This window comes from Saccostrea cucullata, unplaced genomic scaffold, assembly GCF_032062105.1.
Source record: "Saccostrea cucullata isolate Sc308-1 unplaced genomic scaffold, CSIRO_AGI_Scuc_v1 ctg89, whole genome shotgun sequence".
NCBI classification, from domain to species: Eukaryota; Metazoa; Mollusca; class Bivalvia; order Ostreida; family Ostreidae; genus Saccostrea; species Saccostrea cuccullata.
The window spans coordinates 310,108-332,007 of NW_026931171.1; the positions used below are offsets into that span (position 1 = coordinate 310,108).

Genomic DNA, 21,900 nt, shown 5'->3' on the forward strand with positions numbered 1-21,900 from the left:
TGCAATAATAATTAAACATAACTGTGTGGCATGAAATTAATTTTAAAAAATGAACCTGTATTAACGAGATTAATATAGTTTCCTGTTGGAAGTGTACAATTTTAATTTGAACGATGCAGCTTAGGGGGTGTCAATATTTACATGTGAATTTCTGACATATGATACTTTGTCGGGGGGGGGGGGTTGAAAAGTCGTACATTTTTGAGGGGGAACGTGTCATTCCATTATTGATTAATAATGATTATTGAATTTACGTAGTAAAAACTACTTTTTAAACACGTTATCAATTGGCAACAATATAATATTGAACTTTACTGAATGAATTAACCGTAATCGTTATAACAGATAACGGTCAAATGTCAGATTTCTGATAAGAACGTCTAAATAATTTCATTGAACATGGCGGTCTTTGAAAGTTTCCTCTTGTTCTTCGCTACAACGTGTATTTTCATGTGCGACGCGGAGACAGGTTTGGAAGAAAGTAAAATGAATCTGATTTTAGAAGAATTGACTTCATTAAGGAAGACTGTTTTTGCGCTCGAGAACATGGTTCATCACCAAAGTGACCTTATTGATGACCTCAAAGAACGAAATATTATCCAAGAAAGACGAATATCAGAACTAGAAGCTGCCCAACATAGACAAGACAAAGTCTGTGATGAGATGAAAATCCACCTGGAGAAAACAGAATCTAGATTACACAGCCACTTTTCTGTGTCTTCAGGTCCTACCAACATCACAACTAAATCAACTGGAGAAGATATTCCTGAAAAAAGAATTATTAGATCAGGTAAGTTTTACTTTAAAGAGATGGAATTTAAAAAAAAATGTTATCTGTTGCACTCTCTCTCTCTCATTGAACAAGTTTCTCCCTTTCTCTTCTCGAGAGGGACGTTAAACGACATACAAACAATCGCTTTCTCTCTCAACAAAAGTCTCTCTCTTTTAATTATATAATAATCCTCTATCTATCTCTCAACATGTCTCTTTTTTGACACAGGACGTCTACTGATGAATACTAGGAGCAGTGGGATGCCTCCGTGTGAGGAGGGAGTCATCGCATTTTATGCACAGATGTCCTCATCAGAAGTTAGTCCCAGCACTCACCATACGCTCATCTTCGATAAAGTACGCACTAATGTTGGCAACGGATATAATGGAATCACAGGGGTCTTTACTGCACCAAAAGAGGGAATCTATGCATTTATCTGGGTCATTAGAATGCATGAGGCCGAACATTCAACAGAGTTAATGATTAACAACGATATCTTGGGTGCTACATTTCTGCGCGCCAAAACCGGTGACGACGGATCAGTGAGCGGCACCGCTATTGCGCATGTCGCAAAAGGAGATGTTGTATTTGTGCGCATCCATTCCACGTATGCTGGGGATGGCGACGTCCTTAGTAATGTACATGGCATGCCAACATTTTCCGGGTGGTTACTGCACTAGTTTGTAAATTTATTATTTTTTTTGTTAATTTTAATATTTCAAAATGTCTTTCTTTTCTTTTCTGTTTTTTTTGGGGGGGGGGGGGGGTATGAAATTGCATTAGGATGAGGTATAAATTTAGCAAAATTTGAACGTTTGCTTTAAATCCGGGATATTGTTGAGTTTGCATACTGCACATAGCTAACAAAAATTCATATAATTTTCGATCTCTTCCGTAGAAAAAATTCTTTGGTTCCTAGTTGGCATGTATCTTTGATTCACTCCATTAAAGGAACATTTACATACCAGCCTCTCCATTTTTTTTTTTTTTTTTTTTTACATTTATAGACAACATTTAACAAGGGTAAAGTGAATAATACTATACAGATTATTAAGTGTAGATTCATGATCATCAATGAAATGGATTCAGCGAAACATGTATAATGTGCATACATTGTAATCGTTGAAAGTCAGAATCCATAATTTCTCTGAATAGTTTTGATTTCTCTGAATAGTTTATCTTTGCCAGCCAAGATTTTTTGATTTGCTATCCTCCTTCTGCGTGAAGAGATTCGCCGATCAGAAAATCTTTTCAACTTTTGAGCCGACATTTTCGCTAATCCAAGTACTGTAGAAGTACATTTTTCCGCATGGGATTAATTTACACTATGTACGCGATCACAAATTTTCCGCGGAAATTTGTCCAAGCGTACTTAATATAAATGTAAGGCATTTAGTGACAGTCTAAGAAATCCGCGTAACTTTCTACCCGCGGATTTACCAGAAATTTAGATTCCGCGGAATTATTACCCCGTGGAAAAAAGTACGTCTACAGTATTGCAAAATTTAAATTAATAAACCTGACTTTTGGACTTATGTTTTATTTGTGTCACGGTACGAAATGTCCTCTTTCTAAAACAATCAGCCGAAACACTTCTTTGCGGCAGACCGGCAGATGACGTCATCATATTATAATTGGCATGATTCTTTCACATACCAGAAACCTTTAAGTCCTCAAAGACATAAACATTGTAGTTCTTCCATAAATGTAATCAATGCTTATCAACCACTTTATGAACTACTGGTGGACTTTTGCGATAAATGCTGACTTTTAAAATCGACGGCTTACTTTTACACTAAAAATATACGAAAGCTAATTTGTGATTTATTTGATTTTTTCATTAAAAGGAAACACTATCTGTCATTGATAAATAATGTAATATCTCTTGTGTTGAGTGCATACCGGTAAATCATACTGCTACCATTAACACCACACCTATGACCACTAGAGAGGTTTTCTAAAGTTATCTTATCCTCAATTCCGTACCTCGTACATAAAACAAGTTTAAATGTCAAAGTGAGCCATCGACTGTAAAAGTCAGTACTTCTCGCAACAGTACACTAATTTATTCGGAACAATAAATACAAAATACAATGTATATATTTAATCAGTTTGATTTTATACATAATTTGCTTAAAGAGTGCAAAAGCACAATATCAAATTCGTCAAAGGTTCTGAAACCTGAAATTTTCTGAAACCTTAAAAATCGAGTATTTTAAAGAACTGAACAAAATTTGCATGTGTCATGCTAAAATTCTGCTTTTGTTAATTTTCCCCTTTTTCCGTCGCGGTGTAACTGTAACAAAAAAGCAAATGATTTTGGATGTTTTTAAATTTGTTCAAGAGATTCCTTGGGGGTTTTTTGTGACAAAAACGTTGAATATTTTACAATAAAATATCATATGCATATCAGTATTTCCTATGTGTTACAAGTATTTAATTTATTTTAAAGAATCACTGACTCTCTAGGTTGTTGGGTGGACAAGGGTCATCACAGATAGTTGACAACGTAGGATAATTTGCATAACGGGCGAATAAACTATCCCAAGTTTTCAACTGTTGATGTCCTTGGCATACCAAACAAACTAGACACTGATCTCTTATATTTACTTTATTTATGGAATTTTAACATGTTTAAGCCACGGTTGTAATTTGTCTGTTTAATCGCCCCGAACGAAGTCGTGGGACAAATTGCTATTATACGCATGATTGAGTTTCTGATTGACAATATCTATGTAGCTTTTGGAAACCGGGTCTTCTAACAATCTATTGGAATCACCTTGGCTACCAATTGCGCTCCGTTATTAGCAGGTCTATTTTTGTGTTTATATGAAGCAGAATTTGTGCAAAATCTTACGCATGAAAAGAAGAAGACACTTGCTGTGGCCTTCAACCCGACAGTTAGATATATTGAGACGTATTGTCAATTAACAATGGTAATTTTCATCCTTTTGTCATACGATATATCCCGGTGAGCTTGAGATAAAAGATAATACAGAGTCTGACACATCTGTTTCATATTTGGATATTTAACTTGAAAAAGAGTAAATGGTAATCTAACAACCAAGCTCTATGATAAACATGATGACTAACTTTTCTATCTTCAACTTCCCTTACTTATGCAGCGATATACCTTCATCATCTGCGTACGGAGTTTATATATCTCAGTTGATTCGATACGCAAGAGCATGTTCTACGTATGAACAATTTCTAAAACGAGGTACCAAGGGTAAATTATTGACAAACAAATTAATGAAACAAGAATATCAGCAGTCTCGTTTAAAGTCTTCATTTCGTAAGTTCAATGGCCGATACAATGACCTTGTCAGCAAATACAAATTATTTGACGACGGATTTTTCCGTTATTTCCCGACATGACAAGGAGCGCACAGCGGGTTTGATCGGTCGTCAGGGGATGCTCACTCCTCCATGGCACCTGATCCCACCTCTGATGTTTTGAAGGCCCGTGCTTGCTCTGCTCCTATTTTGTATTCTTTTCTGGGCTTTGATATTGAATACTGTTCGTTATCACCATATCCTTCATAACAATCAATCTATGTCAGTTAACCTGATTTCTTATCACAGGAAAAAGAAAATCCTAAAAATATACTGGCATCTCTTCGCGTATTTTATAGAGTCATCAAGCAAAAAAGTTTGCATATTCAAGCCTTTCAAAATAAGATACTGAAATTCTTATTAATTATTTTATTTATTTAGACAATGTATGGGAATTATAAGGGGCTTCTATTCAGCGTTATTGATTGCATCGCTAATAATAGCAAAGTATTTCCTTGCAATTTTTTTTCAAATTACTTTAGATCAGCTCGGGGTAAATTGAGCCTCTAATATAGATCTACAAGAAACGTGATAATTTAATTCTATTTTCTTCACCAAATTTAGAATTCTATATTACACGATAAGATAATACATGCATGTCCTTACATTTGAGTTCAATCACCGAAATGGCACCGATAAAGTTAGCACATGTGCATGAAGTTGTCTTTTTTATTTTGTTGCTTGCTTTTTCTTACTGCCGCGCTTCAAATGCCAATGAAGATGCAAACGTGCAATCTCAAATTACCATAATGCAAACAACTTTGACCGTTCTTCAAGAAACAGTTGAACGTCAAAACATCCGCATCAGTAAGCTTGAGAAAGACAATAGAATACAGGAAGAACATATCAATGAACTGTTGATGGTGATTCAGAACTGTGACAAAAGTGACATTAAGGAAAACAATGACGTAAATTCTGTGAACGCGTCTACACCTACATCGATGAAAGATAACCATCAAAATCGTCAAATGAGGCGGACAGAAAAGAATTCTTTGATAAGTAAATATTAACTTTTTTTAAAATTCTTGATCTTTTTACATATGCATGTGCTCGTTATTTTCGAATATTTCAATCTAAAACAGTTTTCCTGTTTGATTTATGCATTCATATTTATACTGGATTAATGGGTACCCTACAAGAATTCTATTAGAATGAAAAAAGTGTTTAGGATTAAAATCATACCAAGAATTGCTCTAGAAAAATAAAGGTAAAAAGTGAATGATATATACTTCACGCAAAGAAATACCTAGTTATTTAACTAGTGTGCCTCGTAAAGCGTTCGTCGTGATAAGCAATCATTCTGAGTAGGTGTCTCGTGGAGCGGCGGTCGTATTGATACTAGATAACTTAGTGAAAGTTACTTATAAATTCTAGATTTACTAATGTTATCTAGTAAATATACCCAATACCTAGTAAAACTACGTTTGAGGTAGTGATTGTGTGGACAGTAAATTTACTAGTCTTTTTAGTGACTTTAACTAGTTTTTTTCAGTGTTCTGTTGCAGCAGACGGGAATTAGCAATAAACGTAGAAAGATTACTTTAAAATTTTCTTTTGGATTCAACTGACACAAGCTTGAAACTATAAAGTTTTTGTTTTGTTCGGCTCTTTAAAAATATTTTTATTCCATATTTGGTACCCTGGTAATCCAGCCTTTATTCACAGTCCCCCCTTTTAAAAAAAACTCCAACGTCACCTTTCAGTTTTAAATAAATTTAACATACCGGTCGATGGGAGTATGATTCAATGAGTTTGATTCCGTACCTATATTGAATTCTAAAACTACGCTAACATCTCAACAACTAACGATATATTGCAGTGACCAGTATATGTTTAACCAATCTCCTACCCTTGCTCTTCACCAGAAGATTATATGTGGTAAAAAAGAAAGTTACTTCAAAGGACTTTCAAAGGAAAATGTAAAAATATCAAAACTGTAAAACATCAAAGGAAGTAAATCATTTGACTTTATATTACGCTTTATACTACCATTGCTCTGGTAAATTAAGTCTTTTTGACATTATGGGCAACTCCTTCCTCAAGAAAATGAAATTACTTTTAAGATTGCTCATCTACCAAATTACTTTTATATAAAATCATTTTGATTCTAAATGATTGGAATTTACTCAGAGATATCGTTTATCTAAGGTTTGTTTTTTTTTTTGTAAAAATGTTTGTTTTTGTTTTTTTTTTATCAGCGTTATCTTTCACATATCTTGATATAGGTGTCAATATAAATGTTTTGGTTAAGACAATTTATCCTTTGTGTACATTAACCATATTTTTTCTTCACATGTTCAAAATAGATACTAAATGTGTAATGTTATGATGTTCTCCAAGCATCTTTTTTTATTTTTATTTTAGGACGTCTTCTTACGCCACCCTCAAGTGCACCTCCTCCATCGCATGATCAGATTGCTTTTTACGCCAGGATGTCAGTTACGGAAAAAGCCCCAGGAGGACACCATATCCTTGTTTTCGATAATGTAGTCACAAATGTTGGGCATGGATATAATGGGGTTGACGGTATTTTTACTGCCCCAAAAGATGGACTGTATGTTTTTATTTGGGTTATAAGATTATATGAAGCTCAACATTCTTCGCAACTCATGATCAACAATGTTGAGCACGGATCAACTTACCTACGCTCTATACATAATGATGATCAATCTGTCAGTGGAAACGTTGTCGCGCAGGTCAACAAAGGAGACGTTGTGTTTGTCCGTGTCTATCCTTATAATGGATATACTGGTAGCGGAGATATTCTCAGCAATGAACATGGAAAACCGTCATTTTCAGGGTGGCTTCTTCAATAGACTCTGATTGGTCTTTGAAAAACATTTTAAAATTACTATCAATTTCAGTTCAGTGTAAAGTTTTGCATTACCTCACGATTTTTTTGACAGATGCATCCAGCGTAAACAATTCACGTGATCGGTCAACTCATATTATCAACATTGACACAAAAATAGTCTGTTGTACGAGCAACCAATCAGCGATTAGAAAAAAGTTCCAGTCGTAAAGCTTGCGGCTGTCAAACTAGATCGTGACGTAACGTACAACCTCACACTGCAATCTATAGTATTTTGATAAATATACAATTATAAAGCCTTTTCTCAAGGTTTGATTCAGAGGCAGATCCAGGAATTGAAGTTAGGGGGCGCAAAATTTAGACCGGGGGGCTGGGTGCTGCCTTGAGGCCCCCAGTGGAGGTCCAGGGGGATTCCAGAGGTCATGCTCATGGATTCTAGAGGTTTTAGAGGGTAAAAATGAGGTTTACCAAGTAGACATTTAACATTTTCTCGACAAAACTATGTTTTATGCTATTAAACTTTGACAATTTTAGGGGGGCGCGCGCACCGGGTGCGCCCCCCCCCTTAAATCCGCCACTGTGATTGCTTCAGGTCACATTTAATTTTTGCTATGATACTGTGATATATGTTAGCTCAACTGAGCTGAAGGTTCAGGTGAACTTTTTCTGATCAACATTTGTCCTTCGTTGTAGTTATTGTCATCGGCATTGTCGTTTTCGAAAAACTTTTCTTTCCAGAACGAATGGTCAATACTTCAACCATACTTGGCTAAAAGTATTCTTTTGTTACTGAAATTGAAGTTTGCTTAAATGAAAATTAATGTCTCTTCCAAGGGAAGATATTTGAAAATTAATTTAAATCGGATTGGGTGATTTAAAAAAATAAAAAAAACAGATGAATATGTGCAAATTTTGCTCCTAGGGTGTATTTTTGCGCATATAAACGAATGCTTTTATGAACTGCACATGAGTAGTTTTGCTCTTTGTGCAAAAATAACAACTTTCTGCACTCTTTCACGTCAAACTCGAAGGTCAAGGACAAAAGGTTAAAATTGTTAGTATCCAAAGAAAGGCCTTCTCACAAGAAACAAACATGTATAATACGAAGGCCCTAGATAATATTACCATATATTATACCTCTGCACAATAAGCAGAAAGCAGCAGCTCATCAAATTTTGTTCCAAACTTCATCTGGATCGATTTTTAGACGGGGTTACGTGAAAGAGTGCAGAAATTGTTTTGATCGAATTACAAACATTCTGAATGAAACTGAAGAAAGGTTTTTCAGGGAGACACTCGGTGTTCTCGGGTTCAGGTAACAGATCAGGATTACATGTATGTGAAGCTTCTATGAAGAATTTGTCTTTTCTTTTCTATTTTCTCTCTATTTCATTAAAATTCCTTCTTGTTTTTAGCAGAAAATTTCTAATCAGAATCTTCGATTTTCTGTTTTCTCCATTCAGACGAGACATTTCACATTTCCACTGTTTCACTACATTTCACAGCTTATCTGCATGAATTACTTTTCTATCTGGCACCTATCGAGAAATGTTCCTTTTATATGGTGTAAGGAAAAACTGATTTACTGTTATTATGTTGAATGTGTACTCATGTTCCTTTTTCTGTCAACTATACACTGTTATTTTCTGAAGACTACAGACTGTGCGTGTTAAAAATTAAAGCGTACACATGCACTTAAGTAATTTTGTTTTTTTTTTGTTTTACTCCCCTTTGAGAATTCACTTGTCGGCGGGGGTCTGCAATTTTTTTTTTCAAATTAATTTTTAGTTTAGATTGGGGTCAGTTAAGATTCTTTTACGTACACCGTGATTGTCTCCATATACTTCACTTACTTGTAATTGTGTTAGGCGATAAGATAAGGTGTCCTCACATCTAAGTTCAAGCACAGGAAAATGGCACCGGTAAAGTTTAAACATGTATATGAAGTTGCCTTTTGTTTTGTTTTGTTTGCTTTTTCTTACTGTTGCGCTTCAAACGCGAAAGGAGATTCAAACCTACAATCTCAAATGACTAAAATGCAAAAAACTTTATCCATTCTTCAAGAAACAGTTGAACGTCAAAACATCCGCATCAGTAAACTTGAGAAAGACAATAGAAGACAGGAAGAACATATCAAAGAACTGTTGTCGGTGATTCAGGACTGTGACAATAGTGACATTAAGGAAAACAATGACGTAAACTCTGTGAACGAGTCTACAAATAAGTCGATAACGGAAAATCATCAAAATCGTCAGAGGAGGGGAACAGAAAAGAATCCGTTGATAAGTAAATAATATTAATTGCCTTTATTTTGTGGAATCAAAATCTGTAACGCGTACACACTATTTTGTAATCTACCTGCAAGGATTTAAAACAGTTGCATCTAATGTTCTTTTTCAAACACCTTTTTTTATTTTATCTTTCAGAACGCCTTCTTATCCCAGCCTCAAGCTCCCCTTCTCCATCGCAAGATCATGTTGCTTTTTAGGCCAGGATGTCAGCTACGGAAAAAGTTCCCAGTGGACACCATATCCTTGTCTTCGACAACGTGGTCACCAATATTGGGAATGGATACAATGGAGTTGACGGTATCTTTACTGCCCCAAAAGATGGAGTTTACGTTTTTATTTGGGTTATAAGATTATATGAAGCTCAACATTCTACGCAACTCATGATCAACAATGTTGAGTTTGGATCAACTCACCTACGCGCTATGAATAATGATGATGGATCTGTGAGCGGAAACGTTGTTGCGCATGTCAACAAAGGGGATGTTGTGTTCGTCCGTGTGTATCCTTATAATGGATACACTGGTAGCGGCGATATCATCAGCAATATACATGGAAAACCGTCATTTTCCGGGTGGTTTCTCCAACAGACTCTGACTGATTTTTAAACATATCATAAAAATACAATTATTAAGCCTTCGTTCTCAAGTTTTGATCGAGTTAAGGTCACATTTAAAACTTGTTAAAATACTGTGATATATTTTAGCTCATCCGCTCTGAAGATCTAAGTGCTCTTTTTTTTGTCCGTTCAATGTCGTTGGCATCAGCATTCTTGTTTTTGCCAATTTTTTTCTTTTTTTCCAAAACCAATGGTCAAAACATCAACCATACTTTGCTACAAGTATTCTTGTATGACGGAAATTGAAGTTTATTCAAATGAAAATCAATGCCCCAAGGGGAGATTGTTAAGAATTAATGTAAACCGGGTTGGGTCGTTAAAAACTATGTGGTTGTGAAACACTTATGCTACATTATAGCAACTTATAGCGAGGGTTGAAGTTTTCAAATGCCAGTCAATCTACAAGGTAAAGGTCAAAAGGTAAAAATAAATGGTATCCAAAGGAGGATCTTATCACATAAAACTGTGAAATATAAAATCCATAGTACTTAATGTTAAAAAGTTATGGCTAAGGTTAAAGGTTTTTCAAACTTCAAGGTTAATAGTTGAAAAAATCATTCCCTTTGAAAGGTCTCGTCACAATGAATACACATGTTAAATATGAAAGCCCTCGCAACAATGATGTAAAAGTTTGGAATTTTTTTATAAAAGTGGGTCAAACTCAAAGGTCAAGAGGTCAAATTTGGCAGTATCAAACGAAAGGTCTTGTCACAAGGAATATACATCTTAAATATCAAAGCCATAGTCTCACCCACCAAAAAGTTATTGGCAAGGTTCAAGTTTTTGCAAACAGACAGACGAACGGACGGGGGAAAACTATTTACTTTCAAATCCTCTGTTGGGGGGGGGGGGGGGGGAGTATCGGTCACGGTAGCCTAGTGGTAGAGCGTTTCCTTCGAGATCGGGAGGCACGGGTTCAATTCTCGTTCGCGTCAAACCTCAGACGTTAACATAAGGTAGTGACTGTTCCTTCGCCAAGCGCAAGCGCTCGGTATTAGAAGTGAAAGTCACAGGTCCTGAGTGCCGAATATAGGTCTAAATTTGAAGCCCTTCACCAGCACACAGTTACGTCTCTGTATGAGTGAAGAATTATCGAATGAGGCGTTAAACAATATACAATCAATCAATCAATCGGTCACAGGGCATAAAAATTAAAAACCGCTGGGCCAGAAAAGATGAATCTATGCAAAGCTACTGCCTGGGTATATTTTTGCGCATATAAACAAAGGTTAGCAAGAGTTGAACGTGATTAGTGACAATGCATTCCTTGTGACATTACCTTTTTGAATATGAAATTATTTTATTTGACCTCATGACTGAATAAATATGTCTGACCTTGATCTTTGAGTTTGAACTAATTTTAAATAAAACTCTAACCATAGTTATGATATTTGAGTGATATATCAATTATGATTGGCATTTTTATAGCTTACAGTGTATGCTGATGGTAAAAAAGTTGCTCAACTTTGAAGTCTAATCAAAAACAAATATTGATAATGCATGAGTCAGATATTTTTTTTTTATTTTATATAAAATATTAAAAAAAAATAAATAAATACATGTATATCACAGATTTCAAGTTGAAAAATAAACAGAGAACACATCGGCAGTTCTTGGAGGTAAAATTATACTGTCCCTCTTATATATCAATATTACACTAATATACAATTATTGCTTTCTTTTTTAATAACATGAACCAAAACTAGAGGTACTGTAAGCAATGAGCTCACTAAATGATACTCGCACCTCCCACATGAATATAATGGCAGTGTCTATGTTTTGCTATGGAAAACCCAAAATATGTGTCGGATCAAAGAGTAACATAAGAGGTGCACAATGGCAATTTGTAACAAAGATTCTGTGAAAGTTTCATCAAATTTCATTCAGTGGTATGAGAGGAGTTTCGGATAAGAGATGGGTACCCCAAAGCGTAACAGACAGACGTACAGCTAGACGGACAGACATAACGATTACTATATATCCTCCCGCTTTTCAAGCGGGGGGTATAATAAATACAATTGGATATATCTGAAAGTGCATAAAGAATCGTTCACCCAATATTTGATTGGTCAAAAGACGAAGCTTAGATGACTTCGTCACGACAAAGACGGTTCACAGTCAAATCTGTTTCCATTTCTTCAGTAAACTTCAGGAATATTAGTGTTGTTCTTCCCACACATATGATCAATGTTTTTGGATTTTGCGACACTGTTTGCGTCGTACTCAGTCAATACAAAAGGCCAGTGACATTCTTTTTATAGCGAGTTGTAAATTTGTTCTCAGATATGATTGATATATTTAATGTTTCTTTATTTAGATTCAGATACATGGTTTTTCGTTGCTTTTAATGAATTGTACATGATGATGCTTGTGAGTGTTGTAAAACAACTTTATTTCCCGCAGTTGTCAATTTGTTGTTTTTCGGTTCTTTCTCTGAATGATTCTTAAACTCTTCCAATGTCTTCAGAATGTCATCACTTTTTTGCATGCAAAGAATTTTAGTCTTATCATTTGCTCTGTCCGCTAACCACAACCTATCGTTGCAATCAATGCACATAGCCGTGGGACTATTCAGGTATTCGGATTCAATATGGCAGATGTATTGTCCATCGTCGTTGATGACATGAATGTTTGCTGTTATCTGAGAAACGTCTAGTAAAAGAAGAAAGCCTTCACTATCAGCACAAACATTTTGTGGGTTAAACTTGTGGCTCGGTAGGTCTCTTTCGTATGTAAACCTAAATTTTCCCCATTTATCAACTACGATTAAAAGTTTCTTTGCTGTATCCGTTACACACAAATCTGCATTCTTATTATTTTCTGCAATGAATCTTGGATCCTGAAAGAGAGATTGATTTTCATGGAATTCAATGCTTTTCACCTTCCTGAAAGACTTTATGAGATTATCAGGTACTTCGAAAGTAGAAACCTTTGCGCGTCGTTCTTTATTTTTTTCAGGATATGAACGAAGACAAACGTGCATTTTTTCTTGCGTAATTGTAATTCCTCTGGAATACCATTTTCCTGTAGACATTATAGTCCTTACTTCATCCGTAGACTCGGAAGTGGATATTTCAATCGTTTTATTTTCGGGGTTACCATAAATAACTCCTCCGGTACAATATGCAGAAAACAGGGGTTTCTTACATTTTGTCCCAAACTCGGTCTGAATCTCGCCATCATGATCGATTTTTGAAATTTTACCTCTTCCTTGCTCTGTAACAAACAAGGTATTTCCATCTTTACTGCAAGTCATGTCTTGTATCTTATTATTGAAATGCTTTGATTCTACCTCGTGTACGTCACAACTATTCATATTACTGGTTGACACAGTTATGTTCGCAAAGTTACTCAAGAATTCCGTGTTAATGTCTGAAGTGGAGAGACTTATTCTTGGTATTTTCAAGTCTGTTTTTTCAGGGAGACACTCGATGTCCTCGGGTTCAGGTAACAGTTCAGGATTATGTAATGCTTCAATGTCGAGAAGAATTTCTCTTTTCTCTTCTATTTTTCTTTCTATGTCATTACATTTTTCTCTTGTTTTTGTAAGAGAATTTTTAATCGGCTTTTCAGAACTCCGTTTTGCTTTATTTAGACGAGACAACATTTCACTTTTCCACTGTTTCACTACATCCCATAGCTTATCTGCAAAATTATAAATTTCACTTTTTACTATCTTATGATTGCGCTCCAAATTGTCCATACAATTGTGAAAATAATGGCAGTTCTCCTCTAATTGATGTAGTAAAAAAGTAAGATTTTCACGTGATTTGAGAATTTGATTTATTTTTATCTTCAGAAGTTCAATTATTTGTAAAGTCTTATGGGATCTACATCTACGCCTTTCACATTTCTTACACACAGATTTGTTGCATTTTTTACAGTAGGCTGTACTTGGAATGTTTGTGTGAATTTCACATGTCCGTCTTTGAACAATGCCTTGATTCTTGTCCCGGTAACATACAACATTGTGGCCTTTGTCAGTCTTTGCATTTCGAGTAAGATGGGGCAACTTGCATTCTTCGCATAAATTATCCTCACAGTAGGTACAGTAATAACTAAGCGATTCCTTAAAACAGCAACTGCACTTTTTTATTCTGCATGATTCCAATTCTTTGCCTGAGAGCCTGAGAAAAATCGTTGAAATTGTACAGCATACATTTTGATAATTTGCTTAATCCAAAATGATAAAACATATGTAGAATAAAATTTACGAAATACATGTCATGATGTGCATATGATTTTGTTGTTTTTTTATCTCTTCAAAAGGCATTCATCATCAACTTTTAATGTTTTCCATAAATAAATTTACCTTTCATCCAAAGTGTTTTCCTCCATGTCTTTTGAAGGATAGTGACTTCTTACAGTGAAAAATCTACAATACCATGAGATTTTTTTGTGAAAATATGGCGAGTTGAGACCCAAGGCTTTAGAACACTCGCAGATACATGTATACTCACTTTTTCATTAATCATTTGAAAAATCATTTTGTCAAAAACTTTCTGATTGTACATACTAAGTATGAATACGCTAAGGCTCATTTTAAAAAATGCTTGAGTTTCTGAATGACAAAAACATGATGTTTTTGGAGACCGGGTCTTTAAACAATCAGTTTCTATTTCTTAGGGTACCAGTTTCGCCCCATTATGAGCAGACCTATTTGTGTATTCATATGAAGTAGAATTTATTCAAAACCTTCTACATGAGAGGAATAAATCACATGCATTGGCCTTCAATTAGACATTTAGATTCATCGGCATACATGTATTATCAAATAACATTAGTACTTTCATTCATATGTCGACTCTCTATATTATATACCAGTGAACTAAAAAGATACAAGAGAGTCTGACGCACCTGATTCATATTTTGATATTTTGAAGAAAAAAAAAGGGTTATTAAAAGGTAACTGCAACCAGGCTTTAGGTAAATGTGATGACTACAACTTTTCAACCGCCAACGTCCATTACTTATGGACTTATGGAGTAACACACCATAACTGCATAATGGGATTAGTCTCTCATATGGAACGCCGTCACTGCCTTATAGCAGAACACTAATATTGTATTGTGTCAACCTTCCATTACATTATGTCAACTCTTTATGACATTAACCCACCCTACCATTGCATTGTGTCAACCTTCCGTTACATGATGTCAACTCTTTATGACATTAACCAACACTACTATTGTATTGTGTCAACTTTGCATTACATGATGTCAACTCTTTATGACATTAACCCACACTACTATTGCATTGTGTCAACTTTGCATTACATGATGCAAACTCTTTATGACATTAATCTACATGTACACTACTTTTCCATTATGTCAACCTTCCGTTACATTATGTCAACTCTTTATGACATTAACCCACACTACTATTGCATTGTGTCAACCTTCTGTTACATGATGTCAACTCTTTATGACATTTACTCACAATACTATTGCATTGTGTCAACTTTGCATTACATGATGTCAACTCTTTATGACATTAACCCACATTACTATTGCATTGTGTCAACCTTGCATTAGATGATGTCAACTCTTTATGATATTAACCCACACTACTATTACATCGTGTTAACTTTCTTTTACATGATGTCAACTCTTTATGACATTTACACATAGTACAATTATATTTCGTCAACTTGCATTTCGTTGTGTTTACTTTTCATGAGATCTTAGTTTTTATTAACTAATGTGAAAAGCTTATGCCATACTGTGCGTACTCTTCTACATTATGTCGATTCACTATTACGTTATGCGAACACGGGTATCCTCGGCCTTTATATTAGCATAGCGTTATTTCCGCGTTCCGCAAGCGCAAAAAATGGCGGGAGAGAAAACTGTCGTAGAAGTGATTCTCAGCGATTTGGGATCTTTAAATGAAAACTTTAAGCGACAAATAATGGACAATCTTGAAACGTGCAAAGCCTTAACACTGCGACCGTGAATTAAAGTCACGTCGAAATTCAAGGGTGTTAATTTACTTTAATCTCATAGTTAAATAAATCAAATATTAGGAGTCGTGCAGCAATCATTTTTTTCTTTTTATTTTGATTTTTTTAAAAATAAAAGTCTTAAATTTTGTAGGACATTGCATTAGTTTCACAATAAGCTTAGCTGAATTAAGTTGAAAACTTTTTTCTATGAAACTATAAAGCCTGAGAGCTTCTCCGCTTTCCCCCTTGGTCTCCAACCATATACCGTCCCCCTTCCTTGTTCAAGATTCCCATATCCGCCACTGATATGTGCCCATGCATGCTTACTAAGGCATATTCAATTGATTTAGATGAGCGACTGGTAGACTTTTGTAATAGACTTCTGGCTCTGGAATGATTAAAAAAAAATACTAACTCCAATGACGTAGCATCTTTTTTTGAAAGAGGAGGTCAGCCAGAAAAAAAATCATTTACCCGAAAAAACTTGACAAGCCAAGAAAAAAAATGTCCAAGCCCGGAAATCCTTTTTCGGGGAGAGGCGTCCAACTTCGGTCAGTCCTATTTTTTTCCAGATATATAACATTACCCTCAGTGGATTATACTTCAACAAAAAGTGGGGATGGGGGCTGTACTGTTTCAATGAACATTGCATTTTCTATAGTAAAGTTATGTCTGGGAAAAGAGGGGGTTGATATCAATTGCCTGTAATTTGTCCTAATCAATCAGGACCCCCCCCCCCCTTCTTACCAGTCATTAAAACACTGTCATCAACATTCATTATATACTAGATAGACATGTACAGCTTTGAGATAATGTAAATGTTTTTTAACATCAGGTAATGAACTTTTGGAATCAACATGATAAAGAATTAACACAATATAAAGATATTTTTAAATCACACAAGAAAGAGTTGACATAACGTAATCATATATCCACATCAAGGAATGGAGTTTTGATATAATGTAATAAAGTGTTGATATAATATAAAGATATGTTCACATTATGTTATACACATTTTACACCACGTAATAAAGCACTGACATAAAGGTAAGATGTGTTCACCTCACATCATGATGCCCTCGCCGTAAAATAAAGATAAATCCATATCACGTAATAATGCCTTGATATAATAGAAATATACACTCTCAAAAAGGAATGGGCTTTTGTTAATGTAATGATAAGTTTAATTATAAAACACAATTTACTTGACGTAATACAATTTTGACCTCACATATTAAAGAAATGAAATGATGTAAAGAAAAATTCACAGGTGCTTGAGGACAGGACCCCCCCCCCCCCCCCCATATAGACCCCCGGGCCTGTTCGACTTTTTTCACATAAATTATATATGGATGACACATTTGTGATAGAATCTATCCTATCAATTCAGAAAATTTGCTTAAACTTACATTTTATAAAAATATCTACCCTCTCTCTATATAAATTTTTATATAGAGAATGTAGGGTAGATTTAATAGAACGTTTGTTTTAGGTAATTTTTCGATTTGCTGGTATAGATCTTATCACAAATATGGCAATGAAAGATTTTTTATGAGAAAAAAATCGAAAAAGCCCAGGGGTCTATATCGAAAGGGGGGGGGGGGTCCTGTCCTCAAGCACCTGTGGAAAAATTCATTTCACGCAATAAAGTTTTAACACAATGTAAACACATTATCACTTCACAAAATGAATTTTTTACTTCAAGTTATGAAGTGCTGACATAATGAAAGGATGTATTTACTTCCTGTAATGCAGCATTGACATGATGTTAAGATATATTTACATCATCTCATAAGAAATGGACATAACGTAAAGATATGTTCACATCACGTAATGGTAAATTGACATAATAAATGCATAGTTGTATGCTATAAGGCAGTGATGGCGTTCCATACTCTCAGTTGATTCGAAGAGCAAGATCTAAAATGAGACAAGCTATTGACAAACAAGTTGATGAAATAGTCTGTTTGAAGTCCTCATTAGGCAAGGTTTATGGTCGATAGAATAACCTTGTCATCAAATACAACCTAGTATCTAATTATTAACCATTATTCACACCAATTAACACGGAGTACCACATACATGTACCTCCCAATAAAGACAGATATTTACAATTTTTGACAAAATGCACTGGCAAACTGTTTATTACTATTCTCTTAACCAGTTTATTTAAACAAGCCTGCATGCAGGTCTGTAGACAAAAAAAATCGGTACTTTATGCATTAAATAAGCCAAATCTGAATGTAAGATTTTAAAGTTGTAGATAATAAATTTAAGTTCAAAATGCAAATCTGAAAAAAATTAAACAAATTCAAACAAATAAATTGTAGAAAAAAAACATTGATTCTGAATTCTGACTTTTTCTCAGACATTGTTTTCTCCTACATAAATCGGTAGGCCATCTTTTAAAATGCAAACACATCCTTTGTGGGGGTACAATACTTAAATAATGTTAGGATCAAAATGAAAATCCGAAAAATTTAGACACATAACACAGAAAATAACAAGGAACATTGATGAATTTGATTTCTGGCTTTTTCTCGGAAATTGGTCTTTCCAATAGATCATTTTTAAAGTCCAATAATTCCTTAATATTATCAAAGTTTACCTATAAAATAATCGAAACAAATATATGATCATATATTTTTTTAAAAATTAAAAATGAAGATAAATGCCGAAAGAAAATATAATTGAAAACGAAAGTAGATACATTATTAAAAATGAATTAAAATATCTTGAATTACGTATCTTACCATAATTATAGACATTTCTATTCTCAACTGTTTAATTCGTTTTTCTTTAAAAAAAAAAATCTGAATGATACTTAGTATATTGTTTCTTCTCTATCGGATTTGTCTTACCAGTATTGGGGAGTTTCCGTTCCGTGAATATTGACCTCAATGTTCCAATGATAACACTTGGTGGGATTTAATTTTCAATTCGAGAAAGAATACTTGTTTGTTGCACTTATCGGTAGCTTTTCATCAAAGGAAAATTCATTCTGCATAAAATCTTTGACATTGGTAATAACTACAATGTACACTCTAATCACTGAACCTAACTCTTTTTTATCATCCAATCAGCATTAGCTATAAATTTGTTGTTATATATTACATCATGAATTATAAATAAATATTTTTTGCACGTACATATAACCCCACAAATGCCTGCGTAAATAGCTTAAGTTCATGCTCACTCCAGTTATAAGATGTTGTCATTAACATTTGTATTGCAATCGTTTAATTTAAATAAAATAAAGAAGTCTAGATTCATATTCGTTTTCGATAAACGGTCCTGAAATATAACGGTGACGGATCTAAGATTTATACCTACCTGACAATTAATGAACTGTACAATCATTTAAGGTAATGATAAATCTTATCCTCGGGTTCTGAAATTGAAAATGTTTATGAAATCTTATTTCAAAATGTACAGCTACAATATATGTATTTACCCATGATATATCTTCAAAGCTCATCACTATATAGCTAATCATATTATATTGGTGATGTTATCAAATCTTAATCTACTTGTTTTTAGGATATTAATACAAATGAAAGCACCAGTTACGTAATTTTTAATTGTAAATTGATCGACAAATGTATTTTGGAATAACAGTATAATAGGTATCCAGACATTTGGGGGGAAATACATGCTTTAAATAGTTATATGATAATTTAGTTTTTTTCCTCCATCATTATACTGTAAACATGGTTATTTTATAACACTTGTATTACATAACACTTGTGGACAATTTTGCCTCGATTCAAATTCGCCCTGTCATAGTTTTGTTTATGAAATTATACAGTATTCTTTGAATTCGCCCCGTTTTAAATTCGCCCAAATGAGGGTAGCGCGAACTTGAAAATAAAACGGGACGGAAATTTCCCTGTATATAGTATTATGCATAGTGTAAATATCATGTTCTATCATCGGAAGACTTTTGATTTCGTATCATGGCTAACAAGTTTGGGTAGAGTTGATGGAAATTTGATTTATCTAAAGATGTATTTATTTTATTCTTTTATGGGGTATGAAATTTAAATTACAGTTTTTACAATACAGTTTTTTTAAATGCCAGAGAACCTTGAATCATATTGTTTTGATGAAATAAAAAGTGTTGCACGAAAGATTTGAATTTTAAGCCTAATGTTGAGACTTCTTTAATTAAGGTATTCTATCCCTAATAGCAACAGATTCTTTAAAACTGAATACATAACAGATGTTTAGATGAGGGATATTCAGTTTATTTAGACATAATTCCCATTTATGACTATAAGCATGTAAGGGTGCATAGTGTCCTATGACCTTTAATTGTTGTAAAAGATACATGTATCTCCCTCTGTTTTTAATTAATAAAATAATTATCTGGTAAAAAAAAATTAATTTCACAAGTCATTACGTTTATGATGTTTCAATGCATCTTCCACCACAGTATTTTATGATATTTTTTATAATTTGAATGTTTATTTAATTAAAAAAATCGTTTTCCCATATTCTTCAATATAATCTTTGTTAATTAACTACTGCTTATGGTTATCCTTCCTGACTGAAGAGCGGATATCATTACATGTGTAATAGATGAAACACAGAGTAAAATGGGTGAATACATACTTGATCATGGAGTACCGTTAGAATTTTTTTTTTAATCTGAATGTTTTCATTTTTAAACACTAGTACTGTGAGTATTCAATATTTCATATTACAATGTATATATATACGACGTCCCTGTACAATACATTTGTAGTTTACCAGAAAGAAAACTTTTTCAAAGTCCGGGTCAATGGTGAAAGCATGTTAGCAGTAAACGTTCCAAACATCGAGTCAATAGAATCTAAATAAACAACAAAATATATGTAAACATAAAAATAAGATTTTAATAAACTTTGATAAGAAAATATCACAGATTACATGTAGCTTCTTTTTTCAGATACATGAAAAAGTCAGGTTTATTCGTTTAATTCCTGTGGAAAATTTTCCTTATTCTCTGGCACAGTCCAACTTTCTCGGTTTTCTTGGTTTTCACTTTTTTCTAAAAATAAAAAGAATGAAAATCTTCAAATCTAATACTAGTATTCGGTCACAGATAGGACATTCAAACAGAGATGACTTTTATAATTATAAAGTATTCGGGAACTTGTACTCACTGGACAACAACATGCTCCACAAAGGAATAGTCGCATCAGTGGATGTCTGGTGAAATAGTCGTTTTCAAGGTCACTTTCAGACTTTGATTTGTGGGCCTGGCACTCGATTTACTGAAAAAAAATTATTATTGCAAAATATTTTAGGGGAAAATAATGATAATGTTATTTATAGTAAATAGACATGTTAATTTAAAACATATACAAAAAATACTCCGCATTTATGTTCTCTTTGTTCTCTTCAATGTTCAAAACTTTTTAATATATCATAGGGAAAAATACTGTGCTGTATGGACAAACAGCAAAACTGTGAATTACTTTTTTCCTCACCTCCGTTGACAAAAGAGTGACCTCCGTGTCAATGACCTCCAATCCAAATATATTCCTGTAACAGAAATTAACCGTGTTAATTTCAGTATCAGAAATAATAATTCAGATTTTTGAATTACAGATTACGGAAGTAAATATTTTATTAATCTGTTTAAGTGTTTGTAATATTAACACATTAAATATTCTTACTTTGTTCGACTCTCGTCGCTGCATGTCGGAATATTTCCGTCCCTCGTGGTGGTGTTCGAATTTCCGGCGAAAATTTGAGCTCTATAATTAGAAAGAGGTATTTATCAATTTTAAAAATTCTCAAACATAATTCATTAAGTGGGATCATTTTACATCTACTAAAGATTTTTATTAAAAAGATATTATCTAACCTGTGACCCTTTGGGTACTTTTGTACCACTGTTTGTTCCACTGGTTTGGGTTTCAGCTGTGTTTATCGCTGTTCTGTCGTCTTCGTCCGATCCACTGGGAAGGTACTGGGCGTGTATCTCTCCTATAACAATCCCAGATTTTGCATCAAAAATGGGCGTCAGTCTCTTCATATGTTGTATCACAGAGTTGTCGATTTGGGGTTCCTCTTCCGATATTTCGGGTAATCCATTACCGCTTGCGCTGGCTTCAGTCCCTTGAATTTCGAGCTCTTCTC

At 34.1% G+C, this 21,900-nt stretch overlaps 5 protein-coding genes across 5 annotated transcripts; 4 read left to right on the forward strand and 1 right to left on the reverse strand.

Annotated features, from left to right (window-relative positions):
* Positions 1–389: 389 nt before the first annotated feature.
* On the forward strand, positions 390–1,514 carry LOC134231659 (uncharacterized). Its single transcript, XM_062713643.1, has 2 exons — positions 390–790; positions 1,001–1,514. The coding sequence occupies exons 1-2, from the start codon at positions 400–402 to the stop codon at positions 1,450–1,452; spliced, it is 843 nt and encodes a 280-aa protein (XP_062569627.1). The 5' UTR covers positions 390–399; the 3' UTR covers positions 1,453–1,514.
* A 3,231-nt stretch (positions 1,515–4,745) lies between these two features.
* Positions 4,746–7,121, forward strand: LOC134231663 (complement C1q-like protein 4). The gene is made up of 2 exons (XM_062713645.1): positions 4,746–5,107; positions 6,473–7,121. Exons 1-2 carry the CDS (start codon positions 4,858–4,860, stop codon positions 6,922–6,924), a joined length of 702 nt encoding a protein of 233 aa, XP_062569629.1. The 5' UTR covers positions 4,746–4,857; the 3' UTR covers positions 6,925–7,121.
* Positions 7,122–8,804: 1,683 nt separating this feature from the next.
* Positions 8,805–9,420, forward strand: LOC134231664 (uncharacterized). The gene is made up of 2 exons (XM_062713646.1): positions 8,805–9,206; positions 9,347–9,420. Exons 1-2 carry the CDS (start codon positions 8,834–8,836, stop codon positions 9,406–9,408), a joined length of 435 nt encoding a protein of 144 aa, XP_062569630.1. The 5' UTR covers positions 8,805–8,833; the 3' UTR covers positions 9,409–9,420.
* On the forward strand, positions 9,415–9,816 carry LOC134231640 (complement C1q-like protein 4). Its single transcript, XM_062713622.1, has one exon. The coding sequence runs from the start codon at positions 9,415–9,417 to the stop codon at positions 9,814–9,816; it is 402 nt and encodes a 133-aa protein (XP_062569606.1).
* Positions 9,817–11,394: 1,578 nt separating this feature from the next.
* On the reverse strand, positions 11,395–18,834 carry LOC134231665 (uncharacterized). The gene is made up of 3 exons (XM_062713647.1): positions 18,633–18,834; positions 14,140–14,202; positions 11,395–13,954 (listed from the first exon to the last, which is right to left on the reverse strand). The coding sequence occupies exons 2-3, from the start codon at positions 14,163–14,165 to the stop codon at positions 12,172–12,174; spliced, it is 1,809 nt and encodes a 602-aa protein (XP_062569631.1). The 5' UTR covers positions 14,166–14,202; positions 18,633–18,834; the 3' UTR covers positions 11,395–12,171.
* Between the last annotated feature and the right edge of the window lie 3,066 nt (positions 18,835–21,900).

Bases quoted from the DNA above. Each gene is read 5' to 3' on its own strand.
- LOC134231664 (XM_062713646.1), top strand. From the start codon at position 8,834: ATGGCACCGGTAAAGTTTAAACATGTATATGAAGTTGCCTTTTGTTTT. The intron at 9,207-9,346 runs GTAAATAATATT...TTTATCTTTCAG, and splicing joins AGAAAAGAATCCGTTGATAA to AACGCCTTCTTATCCCAGCC.
- LOC134231659 (XM_062713643.1), top strand. From the start codon at position 400: ATGGCGGTCTTTGAAAGTTTCCTCTTGTTCTTCGCTACAACGTGTATT. The intron at 791-1,000 runs GTAAGTTTTACT...TTTTTGACACAG, and splicing joins AAAAAGAATTATTAGATCAG to GACGTCTACTGATGAATACT.
- LOC134231663 (XM_062713645.1), top strand. From the start codon at position 4,858: ATGCAAACAACTTTGACCGTTCTTCAAGAAACAGTTGAACGTCAAAAC. The intron at 5,108-6,472 runs GTAAATATTAAC...TTTTTATTTTAG, and splicing joins AGAAAAGAATTCTTTGATAA to GACGTCTTCTTACGCCACCC.
- LOC134231640 (XM_062713622.1), top strand. From the start codon at position 9,415: ATGTCAGCTACGGAAAAAGTTCCCAGTGGACACCATATCCTTGTCTTC.
- LOC134231665 (XM_062713647.1), bottom strand. From the start codon at position 14,165: ATGGAGGAAAACACTTTGGATGAAAG. The intron at 13,955-14,139 runs GTAAATTTATTT...GATTTTTCTCAG, and splicing joins GAAAACACTTTGGATGAAAG to GCTCTCAGGCAAAGAATTGG.